Source organism: Cetorhinus maximus, chromosome 9 (genome assembly GCF_964194155.1).
Source record: "Cetorhinus maximus chromosome 9, sCetMax3.hap1.1, whole genome shotgun sequence".
NCBI classification, from domain to species: Eukaryota; Metazoa; Chordata; class Chondrichthyes; order Lamniformes; family Cetorhinidae; genus Cetorhinus; species Cetorhinus maximus.
This window is the reverse complement of record NC_135887.1, coordinates 47268138-47285391: the sequence shown is the minus strand read 5'-3', so window position 1 is coordinate 47285391 and position 17254 is coordinate 47268138. Positions and strand designations below refer to the sequence as shown.

The 17254-nt window shown below is 40.2% G+C and overlaps 1 protein-coding gene across 2 annotated transcripts in view; it reads left to right on the top strand.

The window, feature by feature from the left end:
- Positions 1-17254, top strand: part of usp32 (ubiquitin specific peptidase 32) — a 243952-nt gene that overhangs the window by 213332 nt on the left and 13366 nt on the right. For both annotated transcript variants that reach the window (XM_078548648.1, XM_078548646.1), the window contains exons 21-30: positions 1059-1164; positions 1696-1869; positions 2805-2979; positions 7519-7670; positions 8061-8172; positions 9069-9280; positions 10070-10254; positions 11761-11847; positions 12476-12596; positions 12820-13011. In XM_078548648.1, coding sequence (XP_078404774.1) covers positions 1059-1164; positions 1696-1869; positions 2805-2979; positions 7519-7670; positions 8061-8172; positions 9069-9280; positions 10070-10254; positions 11761-11847; positions 12476-12596; positions 12820-13011 — 1516 coding nt within the window. The remainder of the gene's footprint in view (positions 1-1058; positions 1165-1695; positions 1870-2804; positions 2980-7518; positions 7671-8060; positions 8173-9068; positions 9281-10069; positions 10255-11760; positions 11848-12475; positions 12597-12819; positions 13012-17254) is intronic.

Here is a 17254-nt window from a genome sequence, read left to right as displayed (position 1 = left end):
CTCATAAGGTTACACCTGCATAGCCTATTATCTAAAATTAAAATGATAAAAATGTGCCAAGATAATTGCATTGAGTATAATCTTGTTTTAAATCTTTCCGAATAATGAATAGAATTGTCCAAACATTTTTTTTTAAACTTTCAAAAGCTTGACGAGAAAGATACTGACCCAGACATAAATGTTGTTTATATGTTTGAATTGTTTTTGAAATTTCAACATAAAATAACTTGGTTATCAAACAATAAAATGTTGCTGACTGTTGCCTATGAATATTTGAATTAGCCAATATTTATATATAATCGTCTTCATTTGTGTTGCGTCCCCAAACCACACAATTTTGGTCGGAAAGAGGAAGACCATTTGGATTGCATATCTTATCTTTGCCACAACTATTGCTGTTCTTCATCAGGGTGGTCTAGGACCCTTGCTATTTATTTTCCTTTCTCAAGGATGAATGCTTTGTAGCCCAAAGCAGATTCATATAATACCCTCACAGAGAACTAACAAAACTTGGCAGCTAAGGAGAAGGAACTTCTGATGTTCATCAAGTTGGTTCCATTTTGCCAGATTATTAGAACAGAACTCAGTCACCAAACTCAGTAGACTACTTTAATTTTTTTTTAATACTGCCAAGGTATTAAAGAAAATATAGTGTGGTATAAACTGTACCCCAAGCTAAATTTTAACAAAGTTAATGCCTGTTTTTAGGTTTTTGAGCACTCAGAGAATCGAGGGCTATGGTGGGAAAGTGAGGTTGATGCAGATGTTCAGCCATGATTTCATTGAATGGCATTGCAGGCTCAAGGGGCAGCATGGTCTGCTCTTGCTCCTATATCTTATGTTTGGTTTGTACTTTCTGTTGTTCAGCTACCTTTTTAGGTGTATCTAACATTAATGAAATAACCTCATGTCAACCAAAAATGTAAATTTTCTGTAAAATAACCAGTGACATCAGATTTTTTTTTAGCTAAATGTTATTTTTATTCACAGTCTAACATTTTCATAACATTAGAATAGATAACTACAGGTTTGGTTTGACTGTCTGTGATTTAATGCAGGGCTAACCCATTAGGAATGAAAGGTCATATGGCCAAGTGTTATGGGGATCTTATCCAGGAATTGTGGAGTGGAACTCAGAAGAATATAGCACCACTTAAACTCAGGGTAAGGGAACACATTATTGTAAAATACTTCACAGAATAAAATCCTTTGCATTGGCAGTTCGATTTGTGAACTTTCTGTATTTAGAAAGATGTTGCATAAGTAGCAGCTTCATATTATGGAACCAAAAATGTTGCATAAGTAGCAGCTTCATATTATGGAACCAATGAGAAAATTTGTAATGAACCATTCTCAAGTTTATATTTATTTTATGCCGCCTTAAATATTGCTGTTAAATAATTTTGTACAGCACAGTAAAATGAAATCTGATAGATGGAGTTTTCTGAAAGCGAAGTGGTAAAATCAAGCATTGATTTTTGCTTAGTTAATGGATATGGTATTCTTACTACAAACCAGAAAAATAAATGTTAAAATGGAAAGCATTAATGTAGAGGGCAATTGGAATGGGAGAAGGAACAGAGAACAGTGAAGAAAAATATTTCTCTCAAACTGTAACTATGAAATAACCAATTTATTTAATGCTTATTCCATGTCAAGATACTGATTTTCTTTATTTCATGGGTTTATCTTCAGTGGACAATAGCAAAATACGCTCCAAGATTTAATGGCTTTCAGCAGCAGGACTCCCAAGAGCTCCTAGCATTCTTGTTAGATGGACTTCACGAAGACCTCAACAGAGTTCATGACAAGCCATATGTAGAACTGAAGGATAGCGACGGTCGTCCAGATTTTGAGGTTGCAGCAGAGGTCAGTTGCTCTCTGTTCAGAACGTTTCATCTCAACTGTTACATGATTAAAGGATATACTCTTATTATGGTGTGCTGATAGTTCTAATGTAATTGTTGGTCTGTATACAAATTTAAATTTGTGCTCATAATACTAAACTGGAGATGGCCAGTTCTGTAGTTTTATAGCATTTAGCATAAATGCCTGTAAGGATTCTGCATTACACTGTCTGCTGTTAAATTAAGATCTCATTTTGCTCATACTCAAGGATAGAAATCAAGCCTTTTTTTGTTCCAATTTTTTTCTTTCCCTTCTTTAAGATATCCACAAGAAACTGCATTTTTCACCGATCTTTGAAAATATTATTGCTGAAAACATTTGCATAATGAAGGCATTCTGCCTGAACTTATTTCTCATCTTGTAAATCACAGGAATGTACCTGGGTATAGATTAGAATCACTGGCAGTATTTTGTAATTTGATGCATAGGTGCCAATTTTGTTGAAGGACAAACATTTACCCTGAGGGCTGTTGGAATTCTGCTGCAGGACTATACTGCATAATTAATTGGTCAAAACATTGTGTATTGTGGACTACAAATCAAGTTTCCTACCTGAATATTCAGCCAGATTTTTAATTCCTTACGTCCTACCAGCGACTGCAATAGCTTAGCAATGCCAGTTTTTCAACAGTTGGGACAGTTATATCATTGAATTTAGCTATTTTTAAAAAATAAGTAGGTGATACATTGCTGTTACCTTTTATGTCCGAGTGCTTATAGATTAAAAATTGCAATATTAGTGAATTTGTTTCTTCAATTCTACTTTATTAATGGAAATATAAAATAGTTTTGCATTTTCTGCAATATTAAAGACTTTAAAAGCCTAAAAAGGTACTAACTACTTAATTGGTAAAGCCGTGCATTGCTGTGAAACTTTTATTTTCTTACTCTTCTAGGCATGGGAAAATCACTTAAGGAGAAATAAATCAATTGTGGTTGACCTGTTTCACGGACAGCTAAAATCACAAGTCAAATGTAAAACATGCGGACACATCAGTGTTCGATTTGATCCATTCAACTTCTTATCTTTGCCTCTGCCAATGGATAGCTATATGCACTTGGAAATCACAGGTTTGTCAGAAAATAATGGCTGTAATTTTTTTCATTTAAGAGAAATTTGAAATTGGCAAAGAAATCTTTTTGAGCCATAAATTATGTTGCTGTTGAATTCGTTCAATCTGCACATTTATTTATGAATACCGCTTTTAGGGGTAATATAAATGTTGATATTTACAAGGTGACAAAGAGCACACTTTTGCTTATTCTCAAACACAAACAATACAGAAAGTAGTTTGACTTAAAGTCCCCTGAAATTCCAAATGAAATGCCTGCCAGAATAGAAATTGTGATATTTTGTCTCCTGTCTTCCCTCTGCCCTTAGAAGTGAATGCATTTCTCTGTACATGTACGAGCGCTTCCAATATGCCTTCCTTTTTCCACAACCGAGGATTCCCCACCAGAGTGGTTAACAGCTCCCTCCACTGTGTTTAATCTATTTCACGCACTTCTCTCTCCTTCCCTTCAGAATCATAATAGGGTTCTCCTTGTCCTCTCCTTCCACCCCATCTGCAGTGCATCTTATATATGGTACACACTGCTGCCACTATGCATCAGTGGTGGTGTGAATGAATGCTTGTGGATGGGGTGCCAATCAAGCGGGCTGCTTTGTCCTGGATGATGTCAAGCTTCTTGGCTGTTGTTGGAGCTGTGTTCATCCAGGCAAGTGGAGGGTATTCCATCACACTCCTGACTTGTACTTTGCAGATGGTGGACAGGCTTTGGGAGTCAGGAGGTGAGTTACTCGGCACAGGATTCCTAGCCTCTGACCTGCTCTTGTAGCCACAGTATTTATGTGGCTAGTCGAGTTCAGTTTCTGGTCAATGGTAACCCCCCAGGATGTTGATGACAGGGGATTCAACAATGGTAATGCCATTGAACATCAAGGGGCGATGGTTAGATTCTTTCTTGTTGGAGATGGTCATTGCCCAGCACTCTTATGGCACGAATGTTACTTGCCACATGTCAGCCCAAGCCTGGATATTGTCCAGGTCTTGCTGCATTTCAACATGGATTACTTCAGTATCTGAGGAATCGCGAATAGTACTGAACATTATGCAATCACTGGTGAATTTCCCTACTTCTGACCTTATGATGGAAGGAAGGTCATTGATGAAGCAGATGAAGATGGTTGGGCCTAGGACACTACTCTGAGGAACTCCTGCAGTGATGTCCTGGAACTAAGATGATCAGCCTCCAACAACCATAACCATCTTCCTTTGTGCTAAGTATGACTCCAACCAGCGGAGAGTATTCCCCCCCCCTTGATTCCCATTGACTCCAGTTTTGCTAGGGCTACTTGATGTCACGCTTGGTCAAATGCTTCCCTGATGTCAAGGGCAATCACTCTCGCCTCACCTTTTTTGTCCATAAACCAAGGCTGTAATGAGGTCAGAAGCTGACTGACCCTGGCGGAACCCAAACTGAGCATCAGTGAGCAGGTTATTGCTAAGTAAGAGCCACTTGATAGCACTGTTGATGACCCCTTCCATCACTTTACTGATGATTGAGAATAGACTGATGGGTCAGTAATTGGCCAGGTTGGATTTGCCCTGTTTTTTACACACAGCCGGGTAGATGCCAATGTTGTAGCTGTACTGGAACAGCTTGGCTAGGGGCGCGGCAAGTCCTGGAGCACAAGTCTTCAGTACTATTACAGGAATATTGTCAGGCCCCATAGCCTTTGCACTATCCACTGCCTTCAGCTCTTTCTTGATATCACGTGGAGTGAATCGAATTGGCTGAAGACTGTACCTGTGATGCTGGGGACCTCCAGAGGAGGCTGAGATAAATCATCCACTTGGCACTTCTGGCTGAAGATTGTTGCAAATGCTTCAGCCTTATCTTTTGCACTGATGTGCTGGGCTCCCCATCACTGAGGATGGGGATATTTATGGAGCCTCCGCCTCCAGTGAGTTGTCCACTGCCATTCACGACTGGATGTGGCAGGACTGCAGAGCTTAGATTTGATCCATTGATTGTGGAATCACTTAGCTCTGCCTATCGCTTGCTGCTTATGCTGTTTGGCACGCAAGCTGTCCTATGTTGTAGCTTCACCAGGGTTGAAACCTCATTTTTAGGTATGCCTGGTGCTGCTGCTTCTGGCATGCCCTCCTGCACTCTTCTTTGAACCAGGATTGATCCCCTGGCTTGGTGGTAATGGCAGACTGGGGGATATGTCAGGCCATGAAATTACAGATTGTGGTTGAGTACAATTTTGCTGCTGCTGATGGCCCACAGCGCCTCATGGATGCCCAATCCTGAGTTGCTAGATCTGTTCAAAATCTATCCCATTTAGCACGGTGGTAGTGCCACACAACACAATGGAGGGTAACCTGAATGTGAAGATAGAATTTAGTCTCCACAACGACTGTGTGGTGGTCACTCCTACCGGTATTGTCATGGACAGATGCATCTGTGGCAGGCAAGTTGGTGAGGATGAGGTCAAGTATGTTTTTCCCTCTCGTTAGTTCCCTCACCACCTGCCGCAGACCCAGACTAGCACCTATGTACTTTAGGGCTCGGCCTGTGTTGGTGCTTCTGAGCCACTTTTGGTGATGGACATTGAAGTCCCCCACCCAGAGTAGATTCTGTTCCCTTGCTGCCCTCAGTGTTTCCTCCTAGTGGTGTTCAACATGGAGGAGTATTGATTCATCAGCTGAGGGGATGTGTTCCATGGTAATCAGTATGCGGTTTCCTTGCCCCTGTTTGACCTGATGCCATGAGACTTCATAGGGTCCAGAGTTGATGTTGGGACTCCCAGGGCAACTCCCTCTCGACTGTATACCACTGTGCCACCACCTCTGCTGGGTCTGTCCTGCTGGTGGGACAGGACATAACCAGGGATGGTGATGGTGGTGTCTGGGACATGATCTATAAGGTATGATTTCGTGAGTATGACTAGGTCGGGTTGTTGACTCATCTGTGAGACAGCTCTCACAATTTTGACACAAGTCCCAGGTGTTAGTAAAGAGGGCTTTGCAGGGTTGCTGGGGCTGGGTTTGTCATTGTGGTTTCCTGTGCCTAGGCGATGTCAGATGGTCCGTTCAGTATCATTCCTTTTAATTGACTTTTTAGCAGCTTGATACAACTGAGTGGCTTGCTAAGTCATTTGAGAGGGCATTTGTGTCACAGTCCTGGAACTCCCTTCCTCTCAGCATTGTGAGTGCACCTGCACTACATGGACTACAGTGGCTCAAGAAAACAGTTCACCACCACCACCACCTCGAGGGCAACTAGGGATGGGCAACAAATGCTGACCCAGCCAGCGAAGCCCATAGGCCCACCCCGTGAATGAATTAAAAAAAATTAAGAGTCAGCCATGTTATTGCAGTTCTGGAATCACATGTAGGCCAGACCAGGAAAGGACATTAGTGAACTAGGTGGGTTTTTTCGATAATCAACAATGGTTTCATGGTCATCATTAGACTTTTAATTCTAGATTATTATTGAATTCAAATTCCATCATTTGCCATGGTTGGATTCGAACCCGGGTCCCCAGAGCATTACCAAGGGTCTCTGGATTACCAGTCCAGTGACAATACCACTATGCCACCACCTCCCCCGAAAAGCATTTTTAGGATGTTTTTTTGTTTGTTTTCCACTTTCTCATTGTTATTGTTTCTGTCACACTCTTGCTGTCCTGTCACTTTTTTTTCCAATCTCTCCCTCTTCCTTCTGTCATTCTTTTTCTCTGTCATTCTTTCTTTCTCAAAAGTACCAGCTTCTATATATGAACTAACCTCATCCCAAGACTTACCAACCAACAAGAGCACCAGTGAAATTCTTTTCTTCTTTCATTACATACCAGGACATTTCTCAAGTGTTTGTGAGGATTTGTCAGTCATTTTACAAACTTGTTATTTATCTTTCAATTATACTACTGTATATCCTATTAGTAAAGCATAAAGCAGGCATTATTCTCCCATAATCCCAGCATACAATTTCAGGATGTTCAGTTACATGATAATGCAGTTCTGAATTTTGCCCTTACAAGAAGGGATGGAATGTTTTCACACTCAGTATCAGTCTCGAGCATCACTTTTTAAATGTTTAAATTCAGCATTAAATTTCTTATGACAGAATATCACTTCAGCACTGATTCTATAAAATGTGTTCATGCAATGATGTATTTCTAATTTGGTAGAATACAACTTCAGGATCATTTTACGTGCCTTTAGCTGCGTGCCTTTAGTTTCAGAAAATGTTCACCACAACTTTTATATATAAATTGAAAGAAGTGTATTTTGTAATACTTGATGGAGAATAGCTAATTAGAGCTCAAAGAGCTTTTTCTTTTAACTAAGGCACTTAAGGACTGGTGCCCACACTACTGATCCCTAGGATAAAAAGATCTGTGCCTGAATAATAAAAGGAAAGTGAATTGAGGATGAAAAATGTTGAAATGTATTTTCACTCTTTTGAAATCTCAACACTGAGCACAGGATAGTTAGAAAAAAATGGTTATTAAAATTGATGCGTGGACAAAGCTGGTAAAAGTTTAAGAAATGAAAGCTGTTCATATATAGATATGAAATTTATTCTGTTTATCAGTTATCAAATTAGATGGTTCCACACCAGTGCGATATGGTTTACGATTGAACATGGATGAGAAATATACAGGTCTGAAAAAACAGTTAAGTGAATTGTGTGGACTGAAGTCAGAACAGATCTTGCTGGGAGAGGTTCATGGTTCTAACATAAAAGTGAGTATACATTTTGCAGAAATAACTATACCATGGGGCAGCTAGCTTAAAGATTTTATTTTACTTATTAAATGTGTGTGTTTTTTGTAGCTTAAAACAAAGTCCTAAATCCTTAAGGTAATCCAGACAATTGTTACTGTGTAACAACTTCAGCTACAGTTGAAAACAAGTGAAATTTAGGAAATTGAAAGAAAACAGCAGTTAGATTTGAGAAATGTTAATGGAGAGTGATTATTAAAGCAGACAGTATAAATTGATTGAAGAGGAAAGAGTCCATATAACCCTCGCATCAAATGAAAATGCTATTTTAGTTTTTTTAATGGAATTAATAAAAAATATTATGAATCAACCAGTGACCAAGCCAATGGTGAATTTTATCTTTTTAATCAGAATTTTCCTCAAGATAACCAGAAAGTGCGACTGTCAGTGAGTGGTTTTCTATGTGCTTTTGAAATCCCTGTTCCAGGATCACCAACCTCTGCCAGTTCTCCTGTACAAACAGGTAATAAATAGTCTGCTGAGATGTGCATTGGCATAAATATAATATGGATAAATTGTAGGTATTAAAATTTAACATCCACAAACATTAGGTTAAAGATACTAAGTCCTCATATTTTGCGACTTTCAATTGTACATAAACCAGATTCTATATGGCTAATATTGAATGCAACAAACCAACACTATCAACATAATCAAGAAGTTGGAATAGACACATAGAAATTTTCAGTCACTCAGCTGGTCAAGCAGCATCTGTGGAGAAAGAAAGGCAGGGATAATGTTTCAGCTTTGTGACCCTTTGACAGAACCAGACTGACAAATATTTCTGTATTTCTTGGTCTTTGAACATTATGGAAAGCTGAAATTATCTGGCTCAAATTGCTGTAACTAAGGCCCAGTTGCCAAGCTGGGGTGCTGATTAAAAATCCATGGAAAACCACGGCTTGTGCTGGGTTGCAGGAGGCTTTGTAATCACGAGAGAACTTTTTCCAATTGGTTTTGATTTATACAACTTGTTACAGTGTCAGTTTGCAAAATGTATATGACAATTGGCAAGAAATTACTGTTGGTAATATCAAGTTTAATGTGTTAATATAAAAATTTTGTCCCTTTGCTATTCTGATGGAGCCTGTAATCTGCTTATTTAATTGGTTCACATCTCTATAAAAATAGCAGTGAGGAATGTTGTACAAATGCACTAAACATTAACCTACTATTAGCAGTAACCATAATAGCTAGCCAGTTAATCCCGAAGGCAGTGAAAATTCTCTGACCAAATTCCTCTTGCAGATAGCATAATAAATTTTGATTGCTATATATATTTGATAGAAGAAAAGTTGGAATTCAATTTTTTTAATATATTTTTCACATAAGCTATTGAACCATATTATCTTCGGTTAGATTCGTCCCAGGTGCCATTAAGTAACGGAAGGCATAACCAGTCCTCAAATGCAAATCCAATGAAACCAAGCCTCATTCCCAATGGAATTCCGAGTACTGTGGTGCCGGCTGGGATTGATAAGAATCTCTCTAATGGACTGCCTAATGGACATTTGCCAACAGTTACTGACAGCCCTTTCATAGGATATATTATTGCAGTTCACAGAAAAATGGTAAGGCTTCAAAGCAAAATTGCTGCATAAAACTTAATTGACAATTATACTCTATCTTTCATCGATGGCAAGAAAGATGCAATTCATGGCAAATCTTACCAAATATGAATAATTTATTCTCACGTTTCAATTTTGTAAAGTATGTAAAAAGTTTATAGTGTGCTGTAAAGAGGCAACTTTGATTTCTCAAGTAAAAGCAATTGTAAATATACATTATCTGAGGTAGTGGTAGATCAAAATATAATAATCCTTAAGGTTTAGTGTATTATTGTAATGAAAAACTAATTTTATCTTGTGTACTTCCATGGAGCTGTCTATTTCTAAACAGAGACTTTTAATTTTGAAATTTGATGCTTGTTTTTAGCCTGAACTCCAATACCATTGGCTACTTTTGTTAAAACCAGTCAAGCCCTAGAACTCATTAAGATGACATTAAACCAGTAGCACCCCCAAGTTATCTCATATCTTGTGCAGAAAGCTAGAGCTGCTGAAATGAACTCATGCTTAATATCTTAAGGGTTAAAGTCAGTTATTAAAATTTAGAAAATGTGGGTATTAGTGTCAATGTTATTGTCCTGATCTTGTGTCCCTTTAAACCCCTTGATATTTAAGATCATTCATAGGCTAAGAAAATAACAATGGTCTTGATATCTTTGCTATAACATAGTCAACTAACAAGGGAAAGTACTGAGAATTATTTTTATAAGAAATTGTAATTACTTTGGAATCCTATTGATCACTTATGGAAGCATTATGACTTATACCTTCAAATATTTATTTTTAATACAGATGCGGACAGAATTGTATTTTCTGTCCTCACAGAAAAATCGCCCCAGCTTATTTGGCATGCCACTCATTGTGCCCTGCACTGTACATACTCGCAAGAAGGACCTCTACGATTCTGTATGGATACAGGTTTCACGGCTTGCCAGCCCTCTGCCACCCCAGGAAGCAAGCAACCATGCTCAAGACTGGTCAGTGCTGATAATGACATTTTATGAGAGCCCATTGTAGAGGGAAAACAATAACTGTAGCTTCTGTGCTGCAGTATCCATCAGTCATGCTTTCCATTATGTAAAACAGTTTTCTGATTGTCAGAAGAAGGCTGGATTATGTTGTAGCAAGTAGTGCCAACTAATTGTGGAAAACACAAACTAATTTTTTTTTGTTGTGCCTGAACTCTAATTTATTTTTTTGAGCAGTTGTACATGTTTGGGTGTTCAAAGGAGCCAGCCTTCACTTGGCCTACGCAGGAACTTTCAGGTTGCTGTGTGGCTATGGAGCTTAGAAAGAACATTGGATGCAGGGGAACAGCTGGCACCCATGGTAGTTTTGTGCAAAGCCCATTAAGACCTAGCAACATCTTGTGTCTTGCATAGTGAGGTGAAGTGACAGTTTTGATGCTTGCTATGCTGTTGTACGCAGTTCTGATGCCTTTGGTGTAGAATTCTATCATGTGAGCAAGTTATCCATTGGGTGGAAATTGTAGTTGCTGCAAAAAGTTATATTATACTTTTAGTGCAATTCTGGTCACTTTTTATATGAATGGCAATGGTGGTTAAAAAGGATATAGTTAAATTACACTCTAAGTGAAACATAATAGTGTAACGTTACCATTCAATGAAGAAGTATGTACTTAAACGAGCCGAAGGAATACAAGTTTGGGACTGTGGTTTTCTTGACTGCCACTGGCAGTGTCATACCTGCAGTAGAGGTTTGCAGATCAATTTTGAGCAGTACCTACAAGTTGGGTGCAAAAGAGCCTGAGAGAGCAGTTTTCCTGAAAATATTCAGCAAGTTGTACTTGGATCCAAAGTGCCAACCATCTCTGCTGCAATCAAAACTGCCTTGTCTTCTTTCTTTTGTCCTGCTCCAAAAAACACAGCGAGGGATCTCTTCTGAATTCCAAAATTTGACATTGTGACTACAGCGATAATTAATCGTGCTGGCAAAAATCCAGATTGAAAATCTCCGAAATTAAACTAAATGACTACTATGTTGTTAGCCTTTCAACCCGTACTGTTTGCAAACATAGTGCAAATAAACTCTGATTTTTTTAAACAATTACTACTTCGGCCTGGGGCTTACCTTGTTCTCATCCTCTTTGTGCGAGTGATCTGAGCACAAGAAAATCAGACTTGGATCTGTACTACTCTGCATATATTTGCATTGATTTCCATATTGAAATGAGGCCATGCCAATTTTGGACGAGCACCATAGACTAACTTTAAAAGACTGTTGAGAAGATGGCACAATGGCTGGAGATCCAGAGACAGCCATCCTTTCTGGTGTCATGTTGAATGGCAAATCTATCTGATCATTTTCACTATTGAAGTTGCCTTGGTTCAATGGTAGTACTATTGCTCCTGAGTCAAAGATTTGTCGTTTCAAATTTACCATGTAATATTAAAAGTAATCTTTCGGTGCGTTACACCATACATTGTTTCCCTGGTTAATATATAGTGTATTCTGTATTCTAGTGATGACAGTATGGGCTATCAGTATCCATTCACTCTTCGAGTTGTTCACAAAGATGGAAATACATGTTCATGGTGTTCATGGTATAGGTAAGAAAAAAAACTAGCCAGTTTTATTTCACTATTTCAAATTATAATGAAGAATTTGCGAGATAGTCAAGAGTTTTATGATATACTCAGGTTTTACATGAAAATGATTATGCATTTAAGGGTGCATTATTGTGTGTATAGTCAAATAATTTTGCACTTCCACAAACAAGATGATCTAGTTTTAAATCCCAGCCTTAGCTGACATTTATTTGGCTAATAATTTGTCAATCTTAAGTGATTGTCTCATTACCAATCCAGAGACAAGATCCCATGCTAACTGTGAATTTGGATGTATTCCAACGTCATATGTATTTCAGTTGTCTTATCAGCTCACCAGAGAGTAACATTGGTGAAGACCATGATATTGCTTACAACCATCAACCTTCCAACTCTGTCCAGGTTGCAGAGTCTTTTTGGTGATCAGAAATTGCAAATTGTTGGGAAAAATACGTTATTTTGGGGATATCAAGTATTTTACAGATTGAAGCGTAGCAACATGCAGAAAATGTTTAATGATAGTTGCAATTGCTACTCGTAATTTGTTGACCCATTATTGATAGTTACATTTGTACAACACTTTATCTTGAACAGCATTCATGCTTAACTTTTAACTTTTGTTCTGGTGTAGATTTTGTAGAGGATGCAAGATTGACTGTTCTGATGAACGAGCTTCTGTTGGGAATGCTTACATAGCCATTGACTGGGATCCAACTGCTCTACATCTTCGCTATCAAACATCACAAGAGAGGGTAAATATATTGCTTTATCCATAGGAGAATTTTACCAGTCAATATGTTTCTTGTTACTCCAATTTTTACTGCTTTTCTCGTGTTTTAAATAACAAGTTCACACAATGTTATTGTAAATATAGCAATTATTCTGCCAGAACAATCAAATGGACAATGTGCAGCACAAAATTATTACAGAGGCTGTGACTAAACACCATGCATTTTAATTGTCCTATGTGGCTAGATCTGTGAGGAGCACGAAAGTGTTGAACAGAGCCGACGAGCTCAAGCAGAGCCCATTAATTTGGACAGCTGTCTCCGGGCATTCACTAGTGAGGAGGAGTTGGGGGAAGACGAGCTCTATTATTGTTCGAAATGTAAGACCCATCGCCTGGCAACAAAGAAGCTTGATCTCTGGAGACTTCCACCAATTCTGGTACTGTACTTAAAAGTCACTTGATCTTAATTAATAAATTAACCAATGGAAGATTCTATTACAATCTCACTCGAGACCGATAACTATCAAAAAGATAATTAAATTCCAGTGACTGACTGAAAGGTTCACATGACAAGATTTCAAATTTTAAGATTTTTACTGTAATGAACAAACTAAAAGCAGCATTGACTGCTTTTGTAGGCAACTTTCCTTTAAACTGCTGAAAAGATTCCCGCATGTGGCTTTTAAAGCACCTGAAATCCCCCACCATGTTTATACTTTGTCCCTTAAGTCGACACTCAACTCTCCAGGAACCAGTCCAAAGCTATTCTCAGCTCCAAATGGCTTTATCCTTTTTCCTTTTCCAGCTGGATATCTCCTAATTCCCAAACTGACTTTTCAGTGAGGGTTACCCTGGAGATTCCTCCCTCCAGCCAAAACTAGGCAAATCTTCCAGTCTCTTTTAAATCCTCGTAGACTTAGTCTCTTCAATCTGAACACGAGCTCCCACCTGCATTCTATGTGGCGAACAACAGAGACTGGCTGCCTCTATTGCCCAGCCCTCTCTCTCAGATTCTTGTAAACTGTCCTGTCTATGAGGGCTTTCTTAGGAAAACGTGTACCCCAATCCTAAAACAGAATCTTCCCCTCTCAAAGCCCATTTCCATGACAATTTGAATCATGTAGGCCTTGTATCCAGGTAGAAATGCTAATTTGTATCCTCTAGACTGCCAACTCCATTCTACCTTGAAATTAAAGTTTAAATTATAACTGTTTATAAAATCAGGCATATAAAATTATAAAATCAACTCTCTGTGAGACTTGGGGACTAAGGATATACCTGTCTGGTATATCCTAAGCAGCAGCACAGCTGCATTAAGGCAACTGATGCCTTGTGTGCTCGTGTGGGGGAAGCACATTGATTTTCATGTTGATTTGGCATCTCAGATGCAGAGAGCCATGGCTTTTGCCCAATTAGCAGGCTTTCCTCAGGCGCAGGGTCTCATTGATTGCACCCATGGCGCCATAAAAGCTCCAACACAGCATTCATCAACCAATAGTCCTTCCACTTGCTCAATGTGTAGGTTGTTTGTGACCACAATAAGGTTTCCTTCAAGTCTGTGCAAGGTTCCTTGGTAGCTACCACGATTCCTTCCCAACTCCCTCAGCTATTTCACCCACCTTCGCGGGTCTGTGGTTGGTTTCTAGGGGACTTGGCTAATGACCCCCCTTTCGGAGCCCTCAAACTGATGCAGAGCGCAACTACAACAGCAGCCATGTTGTCACGGGGTACAATCAATCATTCTACAATTGACATTCTAAAAAGGTACATCGATGACTCAAGTGGAGCTCTGCAGTATGCTGCAGCGAGGGTATCCAGAACAGTAGTGGTATGTTGCATGCTACATAACATCGTGCTGCAGAGGGCACTACAACTGGAAGAGGAAGATGCCGTGGCCAGAACTTGAGCCTCTGAGGAGGATGAAGATGAAGAGGAGGAATTACTTGTCCATTCAAAGGATTTTGAAACTGAGGAGAATGAGGAGGTGCCAGTGGCAAAGCTCATGTAGCCAGAGTTGATTATGTGCAGGAGGGGCTCATCACCAGACATGTTCTTCTGCAGTTAGAATCACATATGGTCCTCCAAAATTACACTTGCCATCAGCCAGTCTTTGTTAAGCTATTTCCAATTAAACTCGTTGAAAGCCACACTTACTCAGGGGAATGCCCACTCCTGACAAGGGGAAAAAGCAACATCAATGAGTTTGAGTCAGTCACATTAAAATGAATGCAGCCCACACCATCATAATCATTGGCCTCAACATCATTAAGAAGCCCTTCACATAAATGCCAGTGCCTATAAATGAAGTGCTAAAGCCACCACCCTGTGCATACTTGAACCATGCCACAATGCTGAGAATGCCATTAGGACTTGTGACTTTACAGTCAATACATGCTGATATGATTGTATGTGCCAACATACATACAGCTAAAGCATTTTGCGCAAGATGTGGCCACAACTGTGCAACCACAGCTCTTTGATTGAGGTTGCAGAGCATCGGTTCTGGCCAATGGTCTAGTTTCTGGAGTGGGTGCCATATGCAACATTTAATAGCTTTCATAAACCTTGGCTACCCTCACAAAGCACATCTTCTGCTGCATGGAATGCAAAGGCATCCAAAGTAGAGGGGACATCAGATGAGTAATATTCCCTGGAGCATACATGGCATTGCCTATACCTAGGTCAATGCATAATACTTGTGTGGATGACTACCTTACATCCAGCACTCATGCACCTGCTGACCTCCACCTGTTTATTGAGTCTGATCATTGAACCTCCCTCAAAGTCAAGCATGGATGGACAATGAATGATGCAAGAAGATTTTCAGTCTTTGAGCCTTTATGTAAAAGACCAGAGAAGGAAGAAGCCTTCCACTGCCTCTCAAATATGGTCACACCCTTAATTCTGATGATATCAATGCGAGATGGACCTCAGCGTGCCATATTCAGCGTCACTGGTAAGAATGTCCTTATGTTAACATTTTTATTGAGTTTCATAGTGTATAAATACACATATCGACAAGCATATGTATGTTTACTCAAAAAGTGCTCAGTTGTGATATTTGCAAACTGAAAAGTGTATCCCACGATGAATTATTAGTGCTTTAGTCAAGTTGGTGCCCTGCACACACACACTCATTTCAATGAAGTGCGCCATCAACTGCCCCCCCACCACCCTGTTGGGCTTGGAGGAGGTGGAGGCAGGTTGCTAACTACTTGGTCTATATGGTAATGAGGAGTGTGGTAGCTGGCCTCATTGTGCAGGCACCTGTTGGGGACCACCAACAGACTGCAGCCTCTGCATTGGCCAGCATGGTCACTGGCACCTTTGGAGCAGACAAGGCCCCTGGCAGAGGAGCTAGGAAGGTGGAAGATGAGGGTGTTGAGACCTCCAGTGACATCCATAGCCTTGGGTTGGCCCTCAGCTGAGGTTGATGGGACTGACTGATGGTGTGCAGCAGTCGTCCATTCCAGCAACTGCTGTGCAAACAGTGCAATTGTCCTGTTCAGGATATGCAGCTCCTCATGTATTCCATGGACATCAGCACTTACACCCTGAGCGGACTGATCCAGGCTACTGAGGGAGACTTGCACCCTTTACTAGCCAAGACACTGTTCTTGCATCCACTCCGAGTGCTGTTGCATGTGTGTCTCCATGATAGTGGCCAATCTCTCATAGTTGGAGCTCATGCGTTTGAACCCCCCAGGACAGTGTGGAACATATAACTGTGATGGACTCTGCCATTTGCAGTCCTGAAGCTCCTACTATCTCAGGGAAGTCTGTCAGACATCCACACATAGGGTTATCTAAATACTGTGTCCCAAATGGTGACTCCTGAGACTCCATGTTCCTGTCCAGTGGAGCATCATTGTGACTTTCCTCCCTCCTCCGGGGGAGACTTGCAGAGATGTCTCTGACTCTGGTGCTGTACCCTTCACCCTGTACCACTGACTCTACACACGCACTGCACCCCTCTGGTATCTGTGTTGGCGGAATGTGGGATAGTCAGATGTGATGCTGCCTCTTCAGACATTTCTTCCTCTTGATGCCCAAGGATTGATCTGGCCTGGGGATGTGAGAGCAAAACTGGACCTGTGAGAGAGAGAAAAGGAGTTACTTAAGTATAGCCTTCACATAGTGAAAGCACTTTCTGATGCATGTCATTACCTTTAGCTGTCCTTTTGAAGCAACCCCATCCTTGCGCTCACTCTCATGCCAACATCCCTTTGTGCTCAGTGATCAGGCGGCATGATCTTCACCATTACCATCATGTCCCAAGGTGCATTTACCACTGCCTTTATCACCTACTGACGATTCACCATCACTGACAGCCACTCAGACACCCTGGCTATTTGCATTGCCACTTGTTCCACTGCTCTAATGTGGTTCATCCTGGCTACAACCACCCTGTCTGAGCCATCTCATTGGTGTTCTTCACCCTCTTCGACTGCAAAGACAAAATAAATTTATGTTAGCCTGATATATAGTGCATGCAAGGATTATTCTCAATGTGTCTGCATCACAGTGCTCATGCACATCTGTTCTTTGCACACCTACATGAGCAGCTTACACATTAAAGCTGCAATGTTGTAGCAGAAATATGTGCCAAGTCTCGTACCTTAGCTGCAGGATGCAGATGTGACCCCCTCGCTTAGACCTTGTGATGAGGCAAGCTACTCA